General features: G+C 46.6%; 1 protein-coding gene across 1 annotated transcript in view; it reads left to right on the top strand.

Moving 5' to 3' along the window:
- The window catches only part of LAMC1 (laminin subunit gamma 1), a 657,035-nt gene that overhangs the window by 561,927 nt on the left and 69,104 nt on the right, over positions 1–26,004 (top strand). The window contains exons 23-24 of the mRNA XM_069232049.1: positions 1,056–1,205; positions 1,438–1,552. Coding sequence (XP_069088150.1) covers positions 1,056–1,205; positions 1,438–1,552 — 265 coding nt within the window. The remainder of the gene's footprint in view (positions 1–1,055; positions 1,206–1,437; positions 1,553–26,004) is intronic.

Here is a 26,004-nt window from a genome sequence, read left to right as displayed (position 1 = left end):
GTTTTCTGGTGTTCCCAGCTCTCCTCTACATATTTTACTTACCTAGTTTGGGCTCCTGTGTTCGCATTCCATTTTTTTTTTTTAGTAAATGGGGTCACAATTGGTTATTGCTATTTGCACTGTTTTCTAACATTTTCTGTGCCTGTTTCTGATTGCTAGTGTATATATTTAGTGTATTACTTACCTCCGATTGGTGGGTTGCCCCTCTAGTATTTTGGGGTGATTAGTCCAAAAAATAAAGTACCTTTATTTTTGTACAGCTGTTTTTTTATGTGTGTAACTGCTGTGTGACTCCAGTGGTATTGCATGATGTTTGCATGTTTCCTAAATAAGCTTTGGCTGCTCATCCACAGCTACCTCTCGAGAGCCTGGCTTCTAGATACTGCCGACACTTCACTGAGGGGGGATACCGGGACCTGGTGTAAGTACGTTGGGTACCCAACACACACCAGGCCAGCTTCCTACAGTGGGTATAGGGTGGAAAGTGAATGCAGCATAGTGCACCCGCTGTGTGTATTGTGAAAGTTAATTCGTTGATAAAACACTAAAAGCTATGAATAGATGCATAGAGGTTAGGTAAGATTGTCCTTACATGAAGGCACCTAGACGCCATATTTTACCTTTAACCTCCAAGTCATGATGTGTATATATATATATTGTTGAACCAATTCATAAGTTTGCTACAGGCTATCACTTGTAAGGCCATCTGCCAGCACTATGTTGGATGATTTTAGTTGTCTACCGCAACAGTAGTGTTCTTGGTTTTGAGCTGCCCTTTCAGTGATCCACTAAGAATCTTGCTAAGTCTTAAGTTCCCAAAATACCTAACAATGTTCACAGCAGAGGCCCTAAGTTTACTCTACATAACTGAATCATAAGCTAACTCTAACTTGACCTCTCTTATATTGGCTTATAGAGGGAGCCATCTTGTCCTGGCATGACTACCTGAATAGAAGCTTTTCATATGCTGATCTGATTTTGTTTTGGAAACATATTGCACTCTATAAATTCTCCTATAAGTTACTTGATGTATACTCCTTTCTATTAATATACAGAACGAGGCAAACAAGATCAAGAAAGAGGCAGATGACTTGGATCAGCTGATTACCAGGAAGCTAAAAGATTATGAGGAGTTAAGAGAGGATATGAAGGGGAAAGAACTGGAAGTGAAAAATCTTCTGGAGAAAGGAAAGACTGAGCAGCAAGTAGGTGCTTTTTATGATCGTTTTGCTTGGGTTGGGATTTTCTCAGATTTGTTTCTATGTCATTTAATTCAATGAATCACCTTTCCAAGCTTTTACAAAGCACCCTGAGATACGAGGTTAAACGGCCTTGGGTAGTTTCAAAGCCTACAAAGATGAGACACTATGCAGTGGATGTTCTAAGAATCTATGGAGTGGCAAGTTGCCTGTAATGACTTATTTTATCCGGTTTCAGACTGCAGACCAGTTGCTGGCCCGAGCTGATGCTGCCAAGGCACTTGCAGAAGAAGCTGCAAAGAAAGGAAAGGCCACCCTGCAAGAGGCCCGTGATATTCTTAACAATTTGAGAGGTATGGAAATAGAGGTTAGAAAAGGAAGGCCTGGACCCCTGTGTCGTGAGAGATTAAGCAGGATTTATTTAATCCATCAGAAGGCAAATGTTCCGACATTCAGTGGTTAGATTCATAATGGTTTGGAAGTTTGCAAACAGATTTAAAATGTAGCCTACTTCAGTGTCAAGTAAAGTGCTCCCAGTCCTCTTAGGTGCAGCATCCTCTTTAGGTATCTTTGTCTATGATGTGGATTGCAGATACAACAGTGTGTTGGTATGGCATGGGGAATTAAGGAATGGCGGTTGATTAATCCAGTGTGAGGTTTATTTAAAATGTAGCATGCCATGATTTGCCCATACGACCAGCTATTGACACATGGGTGTTTCTTGTGGATGGTTTTCCTCACCTACCACATTTATATTGGGGACTGAATAACATTTGTAGGCAGTGATGCCAGGAAACAACAACCATCTTGAGGTTGAACACAAGGAAAATTAGTTGTGCTTCTTTGGGTATTTATTAACTGAGGTACTAGACCACTGAAGGGAGAAATATTTACCCAGAAGAGCCGTAAAGAAAGTGATAAACTATTTTTATTTCCTCTACGGTATTAGAGCTTGAAAACCAGTTGCAACCTGTGATTCCTGGATTATGGTCCCATAAAGTATAGAAAATTGTACACATGAAAAAGGAAATCATGCTTGAAAATGTGTTCTGGGTGCCCGTGGCGAACCAGTGTCCTGGTATCTGGGTTACAAGAGCTACAGAGTGTCTAGCGAAACGCAATGCAAAAGTGCTGAATCATAGACTAAACTTATCTCCCAAATTTGTACATTTTTTAAAGAGAAGAAAAGCTTGAGTGGGCTAACACCAATAAAGAGTTAGTCTCTCAAAACTAGTTGATTGGGGTCAAGATTTTCAGTTGTCAGGGGCAAACACTGGACCTGCTATCTCCACCATTACATTCTAGAAATTTAAATCTAGTGCTAAGGCCCAGTTGTGCCGTTCACATGTGTAGTTAAGTAACTGTTTGTTCGATGGCATCTGTCGCTGTAGATACACATGTTGTGCATAGCCCGCCATCTGGTGTTGGGTCGGAGTGTTACAAGTTGTTTTTCTTCGAAGAAGTCTTTCGAGTCACGGGACCGAGGGACTCCTCCTCTTTGTCTCCATTGCGCATGGGCGTCGACTCCATCTTCGATTGTTTTCTTTCCGCCATCGGGTTCGGACGTGTTCCTTTCGCTCCGGGTTTCGGAACGGAAAGTTAGCTCAAAATCAGAAAATTACGTTGGTATTGTTGCGTTCGGGATCGGGTTAGATAGCATCGACATCGCATCGATACGATAACATCTCCGTTGCCCTTCGGGGTAGTTTTCGATCCCCCGTCGGAGCCTGGTCGGCCCGACCGCTTGTGACTTCGGCGCTGATGGAACGGACCCCGTTCCGTTTCTGTCCTAAATGCCACAACAAATACCCATATACAGACCAACATTCGGTCTGTAACCTGTGCCTGTCGCCCGAGCACAGGGAAGAAACTTGTGAGGCCTGTCGTGCGTTCCGGTCCCGAAAAACGCTCCGTGACCGCCGAGCCAGAAGACTGCAAATGGCGTCCACGCCGACAGGACACCGAGATTTCGAGGAACAAGAAGAAGTAGAAGCCTTCTCGATCCATGAATCGGACTCGGACGAATTCGACGACCATGACACAGTGAGTAAGACGTCGAAGATAGCACATAAGAAAACTGACAAGGCCCAGGGGACGCCACTGCCATCAGGCCATGGCTCAACCCATAAACTCGGTGACCGACCATCGGCACCGAAGAAGGCCGAAATAGTGCCGAGATCGTCCGACTCGGGTCGGGACACAGGCACCCAGCCATCTCGGGACCGAGATAGTGCTGCCGGCACAGATCGACGCCGAGATAGCGGAGCCGAAGCTGCTCGACGCAGAGACAGCGGCACCGAGGAGGATCGACGCCGAGAGGGGTCGACTCCGAAAAAGAGGAAAGTCGCCTCGGAGCCGAAAAAGAGCGTGGACATGGTTTCGGTGCCAAAACGACCCTCAACCGAGCCAACTACCGGTTCCTATTCAGAGGAACAATCACTGTCTTCTCAAATGCGAAAGCATAGATTCGAAGAGGAATTACAATCCACCGAGGTGGACCACACTCAAAAAAAGGATTTTTATACAGAGTGGAACAGGGAAAATAAGCACCCTTCCCCCTATTAGGAGGAAGAGGAGACTGGAATTCCAACAAGAACAAACACCACAAACAAAACTGGTGAAGAAGGTAACTCCGCCACCCTCTCCTCCACCTGTGGCTCCCATTTCACCGGCACAGACTCCGTCACATTCACCGGCTCACACCACCTTAAGCCAAGGTGACCAGGACCAAGATGCTTGGGACTTATACGACGCCCCAGTGTCGGACAACAGTCCTGAGGCGTATCCTACAAAGCCTTCACCACCAGAAGACAGCACAGCATATTCACAAGTGGTGGCTAGAGCAGCAGAGTTCCACAACGTATCTCTGCACTCGGAGCCTGTCGAAGATGACTTCCTCTTCAACACCCTCTCTTCCACACATAGCACCTACCAAAGCCTGCCTATGCTCCCAGGAATGCTAAGGCACGCAAAGGACATATTCAAAGAGCCTGTCAAAGGTAGGGCAAGAACACCGAGGGTGGAAAAAAAATATAAAGCACCTCCCACAGACCCAGCTTTCATCACCTCACAACTGCCACCAGATTCGGTTGTGGTAGGGGCGGCTCGCAAGAGAGCAAACTCCCACACATCGGGCGATGCACCACCCCCAGATAAGGAGAGCTGAAAGTTCGATGCAGCCGGTAAAAGGGTCGCAGTACAGGCTGCAAACCAGTGGCGCATCGCAAACTCTCCAGCGCTCCTAGCGCGATATGACAGAGCCCACTGGGATGAGATGCAACACCTCATTGAGCATCTACCCACAGAACTACAAAAGAGGGCGAAACAAGTGGTTGAGGAGGGCCAAAACATCTCCAATAACCAGATACGCTCCTCTATGGACGCAGCGGACACAGCAGCAAGAACGGTTAACACGGCAGTAACCATCCGAAGGCACGCGTGGCTACGAACATCTGGTTTTAAACCAGAGATACAGCAGGCGGTGCTCAATATGCCATTCAATGAGCAACAATTGTTCGGACCTGAAGTGGACACGGCAATTGAGAAGCTAAAAAAGGACACTGACACTGCAAAAGCCATGGGCGCGCTCTACTCCCCGCAGAGCAGAGGCACTTTCAACACCTTCCGCAAGACAACCTTTAGAGGGGGGTTTCGGGGTCAATCCACACAACCCAGTACCTCACAGTCAACACCGTCCACCTACCAGGGACAGTACCAAAGGGGAGGCTTTCGGGGCCAATACAGAGGGGGACAATTCCCTAGAAGCAGGGGAAAATTTCAAGGCCCCAAAACACCTACAAACAAACAGTGACTCACACGTCACTCATCCCCTCCACACAACACCAGTGGGGGGAAGAATAAGTCAGTATTACCAAGAGTGGGAGAACATAACAACAGACACTTGGGTCTTAGCAATTATCCAACATGGTTATTGCATACAATTTCTACAAATCCCTCCAAACATACCACCAAAAACACAAAATATATCAAAACAACATTCGGACCTCCTAGAAATAGAAGTTCAAGCATTACTGCAAAAGAACGCAATAGAACTGGTACCAGATACACAAACAAATACAGGGGTTTACTCACTGTACTTTCTAATACCAAAGAAGGACAAAACACTGAGACCAATCCTAGTCCTCCGAACACTAAACACACATCAAATCAGAACACTTTCACATGGTCACGCTACAGGAAGTGTTACCATTGCTAAAGCAACAAGATTACATGACAACCTTAGATCTCAAAGACCCGTATTTCCACATACCAATACATCCGTCGCACAGGAAATACCTACGGTTCGTATTCAAAGGAATACATTACCAATTCAAAGTATTGCCGTTCGGTTTAACAACTGCACCAAGAGTCTTCACAAAGTGCCTAGCAGTAGTGGCTGCACACATCAGAAGGCAGCAAATACACGTATTCCCGTATCTAGACGACTGGCTAATCAAGACCGACTCACTGACAAGGTGCTCACACCACACAGATCAGGTCATACAACCCTCTACAAACTCGGTTTCACCATCAACTATGCGAAATCACACATTCTGCCGTGCAAGGTACAACAATACCTAGGTGCTACAATAGATACAACAAGGGGAATAGCCACTCCAAGTCCACAAAGGGTTCAAAATTTCCAAAAACTTATACAACGCATGTATCCAACACAAAGAATACAGGCGAGGATGATATTACAACTCCTAGGCATGATGTCCTCATGCATAGCCATTGTCCCAAACGCAAGGTTGCACATTCGGCCCTTACAACAGTGCCTAGCATCACAATGGTCACAAGCACAGGGTCAGCTTCTAGATCTGGTGTTGATAGACCGCCTAACATAGCTCTCGCTTCTATGGTGGAACAATATAAATTTAAACAAAGGGCGGCCTTTCCAAGACCCAGTGCCACAATACGTGATAACAACAGATGCTTCCATGACAGGGTGGGGAGCACACCTCAATCAACACAGCATACAAGGACAATGGGACGTACATCAAAGAAAGCTGCATATAAATCACCTTGAACTACTAGTAGTTTTCCAAGCATTAAAAGCATTTCAACCAATCATAACTCACAAATACATTCTTGTCAAAACGGACAACATGACAACAATGTATTATCTAAACAAACAGGGGGGGACACACTCAACACAGCTGTGCCTTCTGGCACAAAAAATATGGCAATGGGCAATTCACAACCACATTCGCCTAATAGCACAGTTTATTCCAGGGATCCAGAATCAACTTGCAGACAATCTCTCTCGAGATCACCAACAGGTCCACGAGTGGGAAATTCACCCCCAAATTCTAAACACTTACTTCAAACGTTGGGGAACACCTCAAATAGACTTCTTTGCAACAAAGGAGAACGCAAAATGCCAAAACTTCGCATCCAGATACCCACACAGGCAGTCTCAAGGCAATGCCCTATGGATGAACTGGTCAGGGATATTTGCGTACGCTTTTCCCCCTCTCCCTCTCCTTCCATATCTAGTAAACAAATTGAGTCAAAACAAACTCAAACTCATACTGATAGCACCAACATGGGCAAGGCAACCATGGTACACAACACTGCTAGACCTATCAGTAGTACCCCACGTCAAGTTGCCCAACAGGCCAGATCTGTTAACACAACACAAACAACCGATCAGGCATCCAAACCCAGCATCGCTGAATCTAGCAATCTGGCTCCTGAAATCCTAGAATTCGGACACTTAAACCTCACACAAGAATGTATGGACGTCATAAAGCAAGCTAGAAGACCATCCACTAGACACTGCTATGCAAGCAAATGGAAAAGGTTTGTTTGCTACTGCCATCATAATCAAATTCAACCATTACACGCATCTCCAAAAGATGTAGTGGGTTACTTACTACACTTACAAAAATCGAACCTGGCCTTCTCTTCCATTAAAATACACCTAGTAGCAATATCTGCATACCTGCAGATTACCCATTCAACTTCACTATTTAGGATACCTGTCATTAAAGCGTTTATGGAAGGCCTCAAAAGAATTATACCACCAAGGACACCACCCGTTCCTTCATGGAACCTCAACATCGTCTTAACAAGACTCATGGGTCCACCCTTTGAACCTATGCACTCTTGCGAAATACAATTCCTAACCTGGAAAGTTGCATTTCTCATCGCCATCACATCTCTAAGAAGAGTAAGTGAAATTCAGGCGTTTACAATACAAGAACCTTTTATCCAACTACACAAAAATAAAGTAGTCCTAAGGACCAATCCTACATTTTTGCCAAAGGTTATTTCACCGTTCCACCTAAATCAAACGGTAGAGCTACCAGTGTTCTTCCCACAGCCAGATTCCATCGCTGAAAGGGCACTACATACATTAGACGTCAAAAGAGCACTAATGTACTACATCGACAGAACTAAACACATCAGAAAAACTAAACAACTGTTTATTGCATTTCAAAAACCTCACGCAGGAAACCCAATATCGAAACAGGGTATAGCCAGATGGATAGTTAAGTGCATCCAAATCTGCTACCTTAAAGCAAAAAGACAACTGCCCATTACACCAAGGGCACACTCAACCAGAAAGAAAGGCGCTACCATGGCCTTCCTAGGAAATATTACAATGCACGAAATATGTAAGGCAGCCACATGGTCTACGCCTCACACATTTACCAAGCACTACTGTGTAGACGTGCTATCAGCACAACAAGCCACAGTAGGCCAAGCCGTACTAAGAACCTTATTTCAGACTACTTCCACTCCTACAGGCTGAGCCACCGCTTTTGGGGAGATAACTGCTTACTAGTCTATGCACAACATGTGTATCTACAGCGACAGATGCCATCGAACTGAAAATGTCACTTACCCAGTGTACATCTGTTCGTGGCATCAGTCGCTGAAGATTCACATGTGCCCACCCACCTCCCCGGGAGCCTGTAGCCGTTTGGAAGTTAGCCTCAACTTTGTACATTTGTAAATATATTAAATCTTAAATAGGTACATACTTATTCATTCCATTGCATGGGCACTATTACTAACAAACAACTCCTACCTCACCCTCTGCGGGGAAAACAATCGAAGATGGAGTCGACGCCTATGCGCAATGGAGACAAAGAGGAGGAGTCCCTCGGTCCTGTGACTCGAAAGACTTCTTCGAAGAAAAACAACTTGTAACACTCCGACCCAACACCAGATGGCGGGCTATGCACAACATGTGAATCTTCAGCGACTGATGCCACGAACAGATGTACACTGGGTAAGTGACATTTTCATTACATGGTTAGCCCCCACTTTTTGCCTGACTTTTGATGTGACTCTGACTGTTAGTGCACTGGGTCCCTGCTAATCAGGTCCCCGATGCCAGATCTTTCCCCAAAACTGCACAGTTGTTTTGCACAATTGGCGAACTCTTTAGCTACCACTAAGTCTCTAGTAAGCTGTACCTGTTGGGCTTAGGTTACTAACGAAAGTCCCTGAGGGCTGCAGCACCAATTGTTCCACCCTCAGGGACCCCTCACCAAACTCACACAAGTGCTGCCATTGCAGGCTGTGTGTGTTGGTGCAGGCAAAATTTAAAATATGACCTGTCGCTCACCCCTGTGTGCCAGCCCCCCCATCTCTGCATGTGCAAGGTGTAAGTTGTAGGAAGCTGTCCTGGTGCGTGGTGGATACCTGGTAAGTCCCTTGTAACTGGTACCTCTGGTACCAAGGGCCCTGATGCCAGGGAAGGTCTCTAAGGGCTGCAGCATGTCTTATGCCACCCTGGAGACCCCTCACTCAGCACAGACACACTGCTTACCAGCTTGTGTGTGCTAGTGAGAACAAAATGAGTAAGTCAACATGGCACTCCCCTCAGGGTGCCATGCCAGCCTCTCACTGCCTATGCAGTATAGGTAAGACACCCCTCTAGCAGGCCTTACAGCCCTAAGGCAGGGTGCACTATACCATAGGTGAGGGCACCAGTGCATGAGCACTGTGCCCCTACAGTGTCTAAGCAATACCTTAGACATTGTAAGTGCAGGGTAGCCATAAGAGTATATGGTCTGGGAGTCTGTCAAACACGAACTCCACAGCACCATAATGGCTACACTGAAAACTGGGAAGTTTGGTATCAAACTTCTCAGCACAATAAATGCACACTGATGCCAGTGTAAATTTTATTGTGAAACACACCCCAGAGGGCACCTTAGAGGTGCCCCCTGAAACCTTAACCAACTATCTGTGTAGGCTGACTGGTTCCAGCAGCCTGCCACACTAGAGACATGTTGCTGGCCCCATGGGGAGAGTGCCTTTGTCACTCTGAGGCCAGTAACAAAGCCTGCACTGGGTGGAGATGCTAACACCTCCCCCAGGCAGGAGCTGTAACACCTGGCGGTGAGCCTCAAAGGCTCACCCCTTTGTTCCAGCACCGCAGGACACTCCAGCTAATGGAGTTGCCCGCCCCCTCTGGCCACGGCCCCCACTTTTGGCGGCAAGGCCGGAGAAAATAATGAGAACAACAAGGAGGAGTCACTGGCCAGTCAGGACAGCCCCTAAGGTGTCCTGAGCTGAAGTGACTCTAACTTTTAGAAATCCTCCATCTTGCAGATGGAGGATTCCCCCAATAGGATTAGGGATGTGACCCCCCTCCCCTTGGGAGGAGGCACAAAGAGTGTGTACCCCCCTCAGGGCTAGTAGCCATTGGCTACTAACCCCCCAGACCTAAACACGCCCTTAAATTTAGTATTTAAGGGCTCCCCTGAACCTAAGAATTTAGATTCCTGAAACTACAAGAAGAAGAGGACTGCTGAGCTGAAAAACCCCTGCAGAGGAAGAACAGAAGAAACCAACTGCTTTGGCCCCAGACTCACCGGCCTGTCTCCTGCCTTCCAAAGAAACCTGCTCCAGCAACGCTTTCCAAGGGACCAGCGACCTCTGAATCCTCTGAGGACTGCCCTGCTTCAAGAAAGACAAGAAACTCCAGAGGACAGCGGCACTGCTCCAAAAGAACTGCAACTTTGTTTCAAGGAGCAGATTTAAAGACCCCTGCAACTCCCCGCAAGAAGCGTGAGACTTGCAACACTGCACCCGGCGACCCCGACTCGACTGGTGGAGAACCAACACCTCAGGGAGGACCCTCCGGCGACTCCAAGACTGTGAGTAACCAAAGTTGTCCCCCCTGAGCCCCCACAGCGACGCCTGCAGAGGGAATCCCGAGGCTCCCCCTGACCGCGACTGCCTGAACTCCATTTCCCGACGGCTGGAAAAGACCCTGCACCCGCAGCCCCCAGCACCTAAAGGAACGGAACTCCTGTGCAGGAGTGACCCCCAGGAGGCCCTCTCCCTTGCCCAGGTGGTGGCTACCCCGAGGAGCCCCCCCCCCTTGCCTGCCTGCATCGCTGAAGAGACCCCTTGGTCTCTCATTGAAAACCATTGAAAACCCGACGCGTGTTTGCACACTGCACCCGGCCGCCCCCGCGCTGCTGAGGGTGTACTTTTTGTGCTGACTCGTGTCCCCCCGGTGCCCTACAAAACCCCCCTGGTCTGCCCTCCGAAGACGCGGGTACTTACCTGCTGGCAGACTGGAACAGGGGCACCCCCTTCTCTCCATTGAAGCCTATGTGTTTTGGGCACCTCTTTGACCTTTGCACCTGACCGGCCCTGAGCTGCTGGTGTGATAACTTTGGGGTTGCTCTGAACCCCCAATGGTGGGCTACTTTGGCCCCAAAACTGAAACCTGTAAGTGACTTACTTACCTGTTAAAACTAACATTACTTTACCTCCCCCAGGAACTGTGAAAATTGCACTGTGTCCACTTTTAAAACAGCTTATTGTGTTTTATGTAAAAAGTATATATGCTACTGTGATTATTCAAAGTTCCTAGAGTACTTACCTGCAATACCTTTCAAATGAGATATTACATGTAGAATTTGAACCTGTGGTTCTTAAAATAAACTAAGAAAATATATTTTCTATAACAAAACCTATTGGCTGGATTTGTCTCTGAGTGTGTGTTCCTCATTTATTGCCTGTGGGTATGTACAACTAATGCTTAACACTACTCCTTGGATAAGCCTACTGCTCGACCACACTACCACAAAATAGAGCATTAGTATTATCTCTTTTTGCCACTATCTTACCTCTAAGGGAAACCCTTGGACTCTGTGCATGCTATTCCTTACTTCGAAATAGCACATACAGAGCCAACTTCCTTCACAGCCCTACACCAATGCAGTCACAATCCCATTAATTTGACTCGCAGCAAGACCATGTGGACCCATAGGATCTTTATGATCAAGACCCCATTCCTGACAGTGACCCTGATTGCTATCCCTCTAAGCCTTCACCACCCGAGGATAGTACAGGATACAATCAAGTGTTAGCTAGGGCTGCAGCATGCCATAGTGTCACCATGTACACTGAACCGTTGGAGGACGATACACTCTTCTCCACGCATACAACATACCAGTCGCTCTCTATGCTCCCGTGCATGCTAAAACATGCTGATCAAATATTTAGCAAGCCTGTCAAAGCAAGAATAATAACTCCTAGACTAGAAAAAAACACAAGCCACCTCCCTCTGATCCTGTCTATATAACTCAGTGTAAGGAAATGCCTCCTTGGCATGGTTACCCCCTGACTTTTTGCCTTTGCTGATGCCAAGTTATGATTTGAAAGTGCGCTGAGGCCTGCTAACCACGCCCCAGCACCAGTGTTCTTTCCCTAACCTGTGCCTTTGTCTCCACAATTGGCACACCCTGGCATCCAGGTAAGTCCCTTGTAACTGGTACCCCTGGTACCAAGGGCCCTGATGCCAGGGAAGGTCTCTAAGGGCTGCAGCATGTCTTATGCCACCCTGGGGACCCCTCACTCAGCACAGACACACTGCTTGCCAGCTTGTGTGTGCTGGTAGGGAGAAAATGACTAAGTTGACATGGCACTCCCCTCAGGGTGCCATGCCAACCTCACACTGCCCATGGCATAGATAAGTCACCCCTCTAGCAGGCCTTACAGCCCTAAGGCAGGGTGCACTATACCATAGGTGAGGGCATAAGTGCATGAGCACTATGCCCCTGCAGTGTCTAAAACCTTAGACATTGTAAGTGCAGGTTAGCCATAAGAGTATATGGTCTGTGAGTCTGTCATACACAAACTCCACAGCACCATAATGGCTACACTGAAAACTGGGAAGTTTGGTATCAAACTTCTCAGCACAATAAATGCACACTGATGCCAGTGTACATTTTATTGTGAAATACACCCCAGAGGGCATCTTAGAGATGCCCCCTGAAAACATACCGACTTTCAGTGTGGGCTGACTAATTTTGCCAGCCTGCCACACACCAGACATGTTGCTGGCCACATGGGGAGAGTGCCTTTGTCACTCTGTGGCTAGTAACAAAGCCTGTACTGGGTGAAGGTGCTTCTCACCTCCCCCTGCAGGAGCTGTAACACCTGGCGGTGAGCCTCAAAGGCTCACCCCCTTTGTTACAGTGCCACAGGGCATTCCAGCTAGTGGAGATACCCGCCCCCACCGGCCACGGACCCACTTTTGACAGCAAGGCCGGAGGAGATAATGAGAAAAACAAGGAGGAGTCACTGGCCAGTCAGGACAACCCCTAAGGTGTCCTGAGCTGAGGTGACGTTGACTTTTAGAAATCCTCCATCTTGCAGATGGAGGATTCCCCCAATAGGATTAGGGATGTGCCCCCCTCCCCTCAAGGAGGAGGCACAAAGAGGGTGTAGCCACCCTCAGGACTAGTAGCCATTGGCTACTAACCCCCCAGACCTAAACACACCCCTAAATTGAGTATTTAGGGGCCTCCAGAACCGACGAAAACAGATTCCTGCAACCTAAGACAAAGAAGGACTGCTGACCTGAAGCCCTGCAGAGAAGACGGAGACACCAACTGCTTTGGCCCCAGCCCTACCAGCCTGTCTCCCCACTTCAAGAGAAACCGCAACAGCGACGCGTTCCCCAGGGTCCAGCGACCTCTGAAGCCTCAGAGGAGTACCCTACATCTAAAAGGACCAAGAACTCCAGAGGACAGCGGCCCTGTTCCAAAAAACCAAAACTTGCAACAAAGAAACATCTTTAAAAGAACTCCACGTTTCCCGCCGGAAGCGTGAGACTTTCCACTCTGCACCTGACGCCCCCGGCTCGACCTGCGGAGAAACAACACTACAGGGAGGACTCCCCGGCGACTGCGACCCTGTGATTAGCCTGAGTTGACCCCCCAGGGTCTCCCCAGCAACGCCTGCAGAGGGAATCCAGAGGCTCCCCTTGACCGCGACTGCCTGCTTCCAAGAACCCGACGCCTGGTAAAGACACTGCACCCGCAGCCCCCAGGACCTGAAGGATCCGACCTCCAGTGCAGGAGCGACCCCCAGGTGGCCCTCTCCCTTGCCCAGGTGGTGGCTACCCCGATGAGGCCCCCCCTTTCCTGCCTGCTTCGCTGAAGAGACCCCTGGGTCTCCCATTGGAACCTATTGCAAACCTGACGCTTGTTTGCACTCCGCACCCGTGCCGCTGAGAGTGTACTTTTTGTGCTGACTTGTGTCCCCCCCGGTGCCCTACAAAACCCCCCTGGTCTGCCCTCCGAAGTCGCGGGGACTTACCTGCTGGCAGACTGGAACCGGGGCGCCCCCTTCTCCATTGAAGCCTATGCGTTTTGGGCACCACTTAGATCTCTGCACCTGACCGGCCCTGAGCTGCTTGTGTGGTAACTTTGGGGTTGCCCTGAACCCCCAACGGTGGGCTACCTTGGACCCAACTTTGAACCCTGTAGTTGATTTACTTAACTGCAAAACTAACAAATACTTATCTCCCCCAGGAACTGTTGAAATTTGCAGTGTCTAGTTTTAAAATAGCTTATTGCCATTTTTGCCAAAACTGTACATGCTATTTTGCTGATTCAAAGTTCCTATGATACCCGAGTGAAATACCTTTCATTTAAAGTATTGATTGTAAATCTTGAACCTGTGGTTCTTAAAATAAACTAAGAAAATAAATGTTTCTATATAAAAACCTATTGGCCTGGAATTGTCTTTGAGTGTGTGTTCCTCATTTATTGCCTGTGTGTGTACAACAAATGCTTAACACTACCCTCTGATAAGCCTACTGCTCGACCACACTACCACAAAATAAAGCATTAGAATTCTCTTTTTGCCACTATCTTACCTCTAAGGGGAACCCTTGGACTCTGTGCATGCTATTTCTTACGTTGAAATAGTACATACAGAGCCAACTTCCTACATGGTAGGACTAACTGCTTTGTAGTCTATGCACAGCATGTGTATCTGCAGCTACACATGACATCGAACAGAAAATGTCACTTAGCCTGTGTACATCTGTTCGTGGCATGTTCTGCTGCAGATTCACTTGCACCCTCCCACCTCCCCAGCAGCCTGTCGTTGTTTAAGTTAACAACATTTGTACACATGTAGATATATGTTCGATGTCATGTGTAGCTGCAGATACACATGCTGTGCACATCCCGCCATCTGGTGTTGGGCTCGGAGTGTTACAAGTTGTTTTTCTTCGAAGAAGTCTTTTTTCGAGTCACGAGACCGAGGGACTCCTCCCATTTCGACTCCATTGCGCATGGGCGTCGACTCCATCTTAGATTGTTTTTTTTCCGCCATCGGGTTCGGACGTGTTCCTTTTAGCTCCGTGTTTCGGGTCAGAAAGTTAGTTAGAATCTCGGAAAAATCGTCGGTATTGTTTGCGTTCGGTGTCGGGTTAGTTACAACAGATCGACACCGAATTAAGAAGAGCTCCGGTGGCCCTTCGGGTTTTTTTTCCATCCCCGTCGGGGCCTGGTCGGCCCGGCCACGTGTCTCTTCAAGGCTGATGGAACGGACCCCATTCCGCTTCTGTCCAAAATGCCATAACCAGTATCAATATACAGATCAACATCTGGTATGTAACTTGTGTTTGTCACCAGAACACAAGGAGGATACTTGTGAGGCCTGTCGAGCGTTTCGGTCCAGGAAGACACTCGGGGACCGAAGAGCAAGAAGACTGCAAATGGCGTCGGCGCCGACAGGACAAGAGCGTTTTGAGGAGGAGGAAGAAACATTCTCCACCCAGGAGTCGGACTCTGAGGAGATCGATCCCGAGGAAACGCCTAAAACCATGAGTAAGACGTCGAAACCAAGAACTCATGAGAAAAGCGCTAAAGCCCAGGGGACGCCACTGCCAACAGGCCATGGCTTAACCCGAAAAGTAGGTGACCGTTCATCGGCACCGAAAAAGGGCGTGCTGGTGTCGAAGTCATCCGACTCCGGTCGAGATACCGGCACACAGCAATCTCGGGCCCGAGATAGTGGCTCAGAGAAGATTCGGCACCGAGACAGCGGCACCGAAACGGGTCGGCACCGAGAGAGCACGACGCCGAAAGTAAAGAAGGTTTCGTCGGAACCGAAAAAAGCAGCCGAAAAGGTTTCGGTACCGAAATATCCGGCCTCGGAACCGAAAACAAGTTCCTACACTGATGAACAAGGACTGTCCACACAAATGAAGACACATAGATTTGGACAGGAGTTAGAGACAATAGAGCCAGATCACACACAAAGACGGCTCTTTATTCAAAAAGATACAGGGAAGATCAGCTCTCTTCCTCCAGTCAAAATGAAACGCAAGCTTGCCTTCCAAGACAAGGACAAACAGCCACACGCAAAGGTGGCTAAACAAGTAACACCGCCACCATCCCCACATCACTCTCCGCAACCATCACCGGTAGCCACTCCACCAATGATGCAATCCCCAACTCATACAGGAATAAGTCAAGATGACCCTGACGCATAGGACCTTTATGACGCACCAGTGTCAGATAATAGTCCAGAATGCTATCCAGCTAAACCATCGCCACCAGAGGATAGTACAGGCTACGCACAGGTGGTGTCAAGAGCAGCGGCATTTCATAATGTCAGCCTTCATTCAGAGCCCATTGAAGACGACTTTCTTTTTAATACACTGTCATCCACACACAGCCAATATCAGAGTCTTCCTATGCTACCCGGAATGCTAAAACACTCCAAACAAGTGTTTGAGGAGCCTGTTAAAGGGAGAGCCATTACTCTGAGAGTAGATAAAAAATATAAACCGCCACCAACAGACCCAGTGTACATTACACAACAGCTAACACCAGACTCTGTTGTAGTGGGAGCAGCGCGCAAAAGTGCCAACTCTCATACTTCAGGAGATGCACCACCTCCAGATAAAGAAAGTCGAAAATTCGATGCTGCAGGCAAAAGGGTGGCGGCACAGGCAGCAAACCAGTGGCGTATTGCAAATTCGCAAGCTTTGCTAGCCAGATATGATAGGGCCCATTGGGATGAGATGCAACACCTTATTGAACATTTACCCAAGGAGTTCCAAAAAAGAGCGCAGCAAGTAGTAGAAGAAGGACAGAGTATCTCCAATAATCAGATACGGTCAGCAATGGATGCTGCAGACACAGCTGCTAGAACTATCAACACAGCAGTAACAATAAGGAGACATGCATGGTTGCGTACATCAGGATTTAAACCAGAGATACAGCAAGCTGTGCTGAATATGCCATTCAACGGACAGCAGTTGTTTGGGCCGGAGGTGGACACTGCGATCGAAAAACTTAAGAAAGACACTGACACGGCCAAAGCCATGGGCGCACTCTACTCCCCACAGAGCAGAGGCATATTTCGAAAGACACAATTTCGAGGGGGGTTTCGAGGGCAAACCACAGAAGCCACAACCTCACAAACGAAGCCCACTTACCAGAGCCAGTATCAGCGGGGAGGTTTTCGGGGACAATATAGAGGGGGACAATTTCAAAGGAATAGAGGAAAGTTCCAAAGTCCCAAAACTCCTCCAAACAAGCAGTGACTTCAAGGTCACAAATCCCCAACACAACACCTGTGGGGGGGAGACTAACCAAGTTTTACAAACATTGGGAGGAAATAACAGACACTTGGGTCTTAGCAATTATCCAGCATGGTTATTGCATAGAATTTCTCAAATTCCCTCCAAACATCCCACCGAAAACACACAATATGTCAAAACAACATATAGATCTTCTAGGACTAGAAGTTCAGGCATTGCTACAGAAAGAAGCAATAGAGTTAGTACCAAAACAACAAATAAACACAGGAGTTTACTCCCTGTACTTTCTGATACCCAAAAAAGACAAGAGTCTGAGACCTATACTAGATCTCAGAACATTAAATACCTACATCAAATCAGATCACTTTCACATGGTTACATTACAAGACGTAATCCCACTGCTCAAACAACAAGACTACATGACAACACTAGACCTAAAGGATGCATATTTCCATATACCAATACATCCTTCACACAGAAAGTACCTAAGGTTTGTATTCCAAGGGATACATTACCAATTCAAAGTGTTGCCATTCGGAATAACAACTGCGCCAAGAGTTTTTACAAAATGCCTAGCAGTAGTAGCTGCACATATCAGAAGGCAGCAAATACATGTGTTCCCGTACCTAGACGATTGGTTAATCAAAACCAACACGCTAAGACGGTGTTCACAACACACAAAATGTCATTGAAATCCTCCACAAACTAGGTTTCTCAATCAACTACACAAAGTCACACCTTCTGCCGTGTCAAACACAGCAATACTTAGGAGCAACAATCAACACAGCAAAAGGGATTGCCACTCCAAGTCTGCAAAGAGTTCACACATTTCACAATGTAATACAGACCATGTATCCAAATCAACAGATACAAGTCAAACTGGTGATGAAACTACTAGGCATGATGTCTTCATGCATAGCCATTGTCCCAAACACAAGGTTGCACATGCGGCCCTTACAACAGTGCCTAGCATCACAATGGTCACAAGCACAGGGTCAGCTTCTAGATCTGGTGTTGATAGACCGCCAAACATACATCTCGCTTCAATGGTGGAACAGTATAAATTTAAACCAAGGGCGGCCTTTCCAAGACCCAGTGCCACAATACGTAATAACAGATGCTTCCATGATAGGGTGGGGAGCACACCTCAATCAACACAGCATCCAAGGACCATGGGACATACAGCAAAAACAGTTTCACATAAATCACTTAGAACTGTTAGCGGTATTTCTAGCGCTCAAAGCATTTCAACCCATAATAAGCCACAAACACATTCTTGTCAAAACAGACAACATGACAACAATGTATTACCTAAACAAACAGGGAGGCACACACTCGACACAGTTGTCTCCTAACACAGAAAATATGTCATTGGGCGATTCACAACCACATTCGCCTAATAGCACAATTTATTCCAGGAATTCAGAACCAGTTAGCAGACAATCTCTCTCGGGATAACCAACAGATCCACGAATGGGAGATTCACCCCCAAATACTAAACACTTACTTCCAAATGTGGGGGAACACCACAAATAGATCTATTTGCAACAAAGGAAAACTCAAAATGCCAAAACTTCGCATCCAGGTACCCACAAGATCAGTCTCAGGGCAATGCGTTACAGATGAGCTGGTCAGGGATATTTGCTTACGCTTTTCCCCCTCTCCCACTCCTTCCATATCTAGTAAACAAATTGAGTCAAAACAAACTCATACTAATAGCACCGACATGGGCAAGACAACCTTGGTACACAACACTACTAGACCTCTCAGTAGTACCTCATGTCAAACTACCAAACAGACCAGATCTGTTAACACAACACAAACAACAGATCAGACATCCAAATCCAGCATCGCTGAATCTAGCAATTTGGCTCCTGAAATCCTAGAATTCGGACACTTAGACCTCACACAAGAATGTATGGAGGTCATAAGACAAGCTAGAAAACCTACCACTAGACACTGCTATGCAAATAAGTGGAAAAGATTTGTTTATTACTGCCATAATAATCAAATTCAACCCTTACACGCATCTGCCAAAGATATAGTAGGATACTTACTACAATTGCAAAAGTCAAAGCTAGCTTTCTCTTCAGTAAAGATGCATCTTACTGCAATTTCAGCCTACCTGCAAATTACGCACTCAACTTCATTATTTATGATAGCAGTCATAAAAGCATTTATGGAAGGCCTAAAAAGAATTAGACCACCACGAACACCACCAGTTCCTTCATGGAACCTCAACATTGTCTTAACACGACTCATGGGTCCACCTTTTGAGCCCATGCACTCTTGTGAAATGCAATACTTAACATGGAAAGTTGCATTTTTGATTGCCATCACATCTCTAAGAAGAGTGAGTGAAATTCAAGCATTTACCATACAAGAACCATTTATTCAAATACACAAGCATAAAGTAGTTCTACGGACAAATCCACATTTTTTACCAAAAGTGATCTCACCGTTCCACTTGAATCAAACTGTAGAATTACCAGTGTTCTTCCCACAGCCAGATTCTGTAGCTGAAAGAGCACTGCATACATTAGACATCAAAAGAGCGCTAATGTACTACATTGACAGAACAAAACTAATTCGAAAAACAAAACAACTATTTATTGCTTTCCAAAAACCTCATACAGGGAATCCAATTTCTAAACAAGGCATTGCTAGATGGATAGTTAAGTGTATTCAAACCTGCTATCTTAAAGCAAAGAGAGAGCTGCCTATTACACCAAAGGCACACTCAACCAGAAAAAAAGGTGCTACCATGGCCTTTCTAGGAAATATTCCAATGAACGAAATATGTAAGGCAGCAACATGGTCTACGCCTTATACATTTACCAAACACTACTGTGTAGATGTGTTAACTGCACAACAGGCCACAGTAGGTCAAGCTGTGCTACGAACATTATTTCAAACAACTTCAACTCCTACAGGCTGAACCACCGCTTTTGGGGAGATAACTGCTTACTAGTCTATGCACAGCATGTGTATCTGCAGCTACACATACCATCGAACGGAAAATGTCACTTACCCAGTGTACATCTGTTCGTGGCATTAGTCGCTGCAGATTCACATGCGCACACCCGCCTCCACGGGAGCCTGTAGCCGTTTAGAAGTTGATCTTGAACATTTGTAAATATATTACTTTAAACTTCATTATGTACATACGTATTCACTCTATTGCATGGGCACTATTACTAGCATACACAACTCCTACCTCACCCTCTGCGGGGAAAACAATCTAAGATGGAGTCGACGCCCATGCGCAATGGAGTCGAAATCGGAGGAGTCCCTCGGTCTCGTGACTCGAAAAAAGACTTCTTCGAAGAAAAACAACTTGTAACACTCCGAGCCCAACACCAGATGGCGGGATGTGCACAGTATGTGAATCTGCAGCGACTAATGCCACGAACAGATGTACACTGGGTAAGTGAAATTTTCCATATTTAGCATTCCATTAGCATGGATATCTCTTTTCTTTACTCTCACTCCTACCTTGCCCTCTGCGGGAAAACAATCTAACATGGAGTCGATGCCCATGCGCAATGTAGCTGAAAAGGAAGAGTCACTCGATCCTGTGACTCAAACACTTCTTCGAAGAAAAACAACTTGTAACACTCTGTAGGAAGTTGGCTCTGTATGTGCTATTTCAAAGTAAGGAATAGCATGCACAGAGTCCAAGGGTTCCCCTTAGAGGTAAAATAGTGGTAAAAATAGATAATACTAATGCTCTATTTTGTGGTAGTGTGGTCGAGCAGTAGGCTTATCCAAGGAGTAGTGTTAAGCATTTGTTGTACATACACATAGACAATAAATGAGGTACACTCACTCAGAGACAAATCCAGCCAATAGGTTTTGTATAGAAAAATATCTTTTCTTAGTTTATTTTAAGAACCACAGGTTCAAATTTAACATGTAATATCTTGTTTGAAAGGTATTGCAGGTAAGTACATTAGGAACTTTGAATTATTTCAATTGCATGTATACTTTTCAAGTTATTCACAAATAGCTATTTTAAAAGTGGACACAGTGCAATTTTCACAGTTCCTGGGGGAGGTAAGTATTTGTTAGTTTTACCAGGTAAGTAAGACACTTACAGGGTTCAGTTCTTGGTCCAAGGTAGCCCACCGTTGGGGGTTCAGAGCAGCCCCAAAGTTACCACACCAGCAGCTCAGTGCCGGTCAGGTGCAGAGTTCAAAGTGGTGCCCAAAACGCATAGGCTTCAATGGAGAAGGGGGTGCCCCGGTTCCAGTCTGCCAGCAGGTAAGTACCCGCGTCTTCGGAGGGCAGACCAGGGGGGTTTTGTAGGGCACCGGGGGGGACACAAGCCCATACAGAAATTTCACCCTCAGCGGTGCGGGGGCGGCCGGGTGCAGTGTTAGAACAAGCGTCGGGTTCGCAATGGAAGTCAATGAGAGATCAAGGGATCTCTTCAGCGCTGCAGGCAGGCAAGGGGGGGCTTCCTCGGGGAAACCTCCACTTGGGCAAGGGAGAGGGACTCCTGGGGGTCACTTCTGCAGTGAAAGTCCGGTCCTGGGGGCTGCGGGTGCAGGGTCTTTTCCAGGCGTCGGGACTTAGGTTTCAGAGAGTCGCGGTCAGGGGAAGCCTCGGGATTCCCTCTGCAGGCGGCGCTGTGGGGGCTCAGGGGGGACAGGTTTTGGTACTCACAGTCGTAGAGTAGTCCGGGGGTCCTCCCTGAGGTGTTGGTTCTCCACCAGCCGAGTCGGGGTCGCCGGGTGCAGTGTTGCAAGTCTCACGCTTCTTGCGGGGAGATTGCAGGGGTCTTTAAAGCTGCTCCTTTGGATAAAGTTGCAGTCTTTTTGCAGCAGGTCCGCTGTCCTCTGGAGTTTCTTGTCGTCGTCGAAGTAGGGCAGTCCTCAGAGGATTCAGAGGTCGCTGGTCTCTTTGGAAGGCGTCGCTGGAGCAGAGTTCTTTGGAAGGCAGGAGACAGGCCGGTGAGTTTCTGGAGCCAAGGCAGTTGTTGTCTTCAGGTCTTCCTCTGCAGGGGTTTTCAGCTAGGCAGTCCTTCTTGTTGTTGTTGCAGGAATCTAAATCTTTAGGTTCAGGGAAGCCCTTAAATACTAAATTTAAGGGCGTGTTTAGGTCTGGGGGGTTAGTAGCCAATGGCTACTAGCCCTGAGGGTGGGTACACCCTCTTTGTGCCTCCTCCCAAGGGGAGGGGGGCACATCCCTAATCCTATTGGGGGAATCCTCCATCTGCAAGATGGAGGATTTCTAAAAGTTAGAGTCACTTCAGCTCAGGACACCTTAGGGGCTGTCCTGACTGGTCAGTGACTCCTCCTTGTTGCTTTCTTTGTTCCCTCCAGCCTTGCCGCCAAAAGTGGGGGCCGTGGCCGGAGGGGGCGGGCAACTCCACTAAGCTGGAGTGCCCTGCTGGGCTGTGACAAAGGGGTGAGCCTTTGAGGCTCACCGCCAGGTGTTACAGCTCCTGCCTGGGGGAGGTGTTCGCATCTCCACCCAGTGCAGGCTTTGTTACTGGCCTCAGAGTGACAAAGGCACTCTCCTCATGGGGCCAGCAACATGTCTCTAGTGTGGCAGGCTGCTGGAACCAGTCAGCCTACACAGATAGTCGGTTAAGTTTCAGGGGGCACCTCTAAGGTGCCCTCTGTGGTGTATTTTACAATAAAATGTACACTGGCATCAGTGTGCATTTATTGTGCTGAGAAGTTTGATACCAAACTTCCCAGTTTTCAGTGTAGCCATTATGGTGCTGTGGAGTTCGTGTAAAACAGACTCCCAGACCATATACTCTTATGGCTACCCTGCACTTACAATGTCTAAGGTTTTGCTTAGACACTGTAGGGGCACAGTGCTCATGCACTGGTACCCTCACCTATGGTATAGTGCACCCTGCCTTAGGGCTGTAAGGCCTGCTAGAGGGGTGTCTTACCTATACTGCATAGGCAGTGAGAGGCTGGCATGGCACCCTGAGGGGAGTGCCATGTCGACTTACTCATTTTGTTCTCACTAGCACACACAAGCTGGTAAGCAGTGTGTCTGTGCTGAATGAGGGGTCTCTTAGGGTGGCATAATACATGCTGCAGCCCTTAGAGACCTTCCCTGGCATCAGGGCCCTTGGTACCAGAGGTACCAGTTACAAGGGACTTATCTGGATGCCAGGGTGTGCCAATTGTGGAATCAAAAGTACAGGTTAGGGAAAGAACACTGGTGCTGGGGCCTGGTTAGCAGTCCTCAGCACACTTTCAATTCAAAACATAGCATCAGCAAAGGCAAAAAGTCAGGGGGTAACCATGCCAAGGAGGCATTTCCTTACACACTCCGAGCCCAACACTAAATGGCAGAAGTATATGCACAGCATGTAAATCTGCAACGGAACATGCCACAAACAGATGTACACTGGGTAAGTGACATTTTCCATATCTCACATCCTTTTTTATACGTATGGTTTCCCTGGGGGCAATCTTGACCCCCTCAGTGAAACCACACGTCAAGACCGTGTCAGAAGGGCCCAACCCCTCATTTTCAATGTGCTTTTTTTTTTTTCTTTTTTTTTTTTAAATGTACATTATTTTTCATTCCCTGGGGGGTGCAGTTGACACAGCAAAATATTTTTATTAAGAAATGCCTTGCGGCGCACTGATGTCACAAATTGACACGGAAGCTACTCTGCATCTCCTCAGGGCCTTTATGAAAAGAAAAAAAAAAAGGGAAAAATCCTCTGCTACTCTGCACTGGAGGTTTTTTTTTAAGCTCTCCCTGGTGACTGCCAGTGGTCATGACCTACACCAGGCAGAATGTGTGTGTGACGGCCATTGGGCGTCATGTGCACTAAAAAGGCTAAAAGCCTTTTAGCTGCAGTTGTGGAACAAATCAGTACAAATACAAACGGACAATACAACAGCAATAATCTATATAAACAATCGGGGGAACAAATCGTATCCCCTATCAAAGTTGTCTCAACAGATATGGAGGTGGGCCATTCAAAGGCTGATAATGTTAACAGAAATACATCTGCCGGTAGTGGACAAAATGATAGCAGACAAGCATCCAATTCACATGAATAGGAGTTAAAACAAACTGTGTTGGAGTCAAACTTAAAACAATGGGAACACCAAAAATAGACTTGTTCACAATGCCACAGAACACCAGTACTTAACATCCAAACATCCGTAACCCCAGTCCATAGGGAATGCACTGTCAATAAGCTGATCAAAATAATTTGCTTACACCTTTTCACTGATACCACTAATCCCAGTAGTGATAAACACATGCAAACAATCACAAATGACTCTTATTTTAGTAGCTCCACAGTAGGTGAGACAAACTTGATACTCAGAACACATTGAGATAGTGGAAGAAATGATACAGCTACCAGTATTGCAGTATCTGCTTTCCATGCAGAAAGGAAATGTATTAAACCTAGAGCCAAACATGTTGAGTTTAGCGGCATGGCTCTTGAAGAACAAGAATTTGGTCATTTAGGTCTCCCAGAAAAGACAACGGCAGTCCTCATAGAAGCAAGGAAAACTACAAGAAAATGTTACACAGCAAAATAGAAAATATTCACATGTGTTGGACTAAAAAAATATGATTTACTTCATGACAGGACAGAGGAAATTACACTGAATAAATATCAAACACACTTACTTGAAGCTTCACTTCAAGTACATCTGGCAGCAATAGGAAAGTACACAGAAGGCTACGTTGGAAGAAGTCTGTTCACAGCGCTAGTCATTAAGATATTTTTAGAATGAGTAAAAAGAAAAGCACCACCCAGAAGTGCTCCAACACCCATGTAGAACCTTAATGTGATACTCGGCTAATGAAAGAACCATTTGAACCAATTCACTAGGCAAAATTTAAATTCTTAACTTTTGAAACAGCCTTGCTAATAGCAATGACATCACTAAGGAGAGTAACAGAACGAGATGACCACAGCACACAGAAATGTATAGTCCAATCATGTAGCAAGGATAAGTATCCCTGATGGTGTATTTGAGGTCAAAGAAAGCAAAGAGTTGAAAAAGTCCCGAATCTTGTTCGTAGAAAGTGTCTTTATTAGTAGGTACTATTGGTCAAAGGATTGTGCCTTCGTCGAGATACAGCCTTAAGTTCCAGATAACGTTTGAGAGTAGTAATGGCCCACCAGCGAGCTAACTCTTGTTTTTTTAGTCTCTCTAGTTTAATGAATTTCTGTCTCAGTCCTTCTTTAGAAGGTATAGGGTTTGTTGTATGTGGAGCTAGGGATTTTTTTGAGAATAGCTCTGCAGCTAAGGTGTCCCGGTTGTCATCAAATAAGGCCATGTTTGACAAATCTAAGAAAAATATTCTCTTTCTGAACAGACAAAATACAGATAGTGCATGAAACGTTGATGTTACTAGAGTGCGGCTCACCCCATTCAGACAGAACAAGGCCTAGAGCAAACACAAGGGTAGTATTGGTGAAAAGGTGCCGCACATCTAGACAGTAAAACAATATATTAGGCAGACGTAGATGTCCACAGAGTCTGGTGCAGAGTGGCCAAGTGCCTTACTGCTGGCAGACTGGAACCGGGGCACCCCCTTCTCCATTGAAGCCTATGCGTTTTGGGCACCACTTTGACCTCTGCACCTGACCGGCCCTGAGCTGCTGGTGTGGTAACTTTGGGGTTGCTCTGAACCCCCCAACAGTGGGCTACCTTGGACCCAAACTTGAACCCCGTAGGTGGTTTACTTACCTGCAAAAACTAACAAACACTTACCTCCCCCAGGAACTGTTGAAAATTGCACTGTGTCTAGTTTTAAAATAGCTATATGTCATTTATGTGAAAACTGTATATGCTATAAGGGTTCCCCTTAGAGGTAAGATAGTGGCAAAAAGAGATAATACTAATGCTCTATTTTGTGGTAGTGTGGTCGAGCAGTAGGCTTATCAAAGGAGTAGTGTTAAGCATTTGTTGTACATACACACAGGCAATAAATGAGGAACACACACTCAGAGACAATTCCAGG

Source organism: Pleurodeles waltl, chromosome 4_2 (assembly GCF_031143425.1).
Source record: "Pleurodeles waltl isolate 20211129_DDA chromosome 4_2, aPleWal1.hap1.20221129, whole genome shotgun sequence".
NCBI lineage: Eukaryota > Metazoa > Chordata > Amphibia > Caudata > Salamandridae > Pleurodeles > Pleurodeles waltl.
Note: the sequence above shows the minus strand (reverse complement) of the source record. Positions and strands in the feature narration are given on the sequence as shown.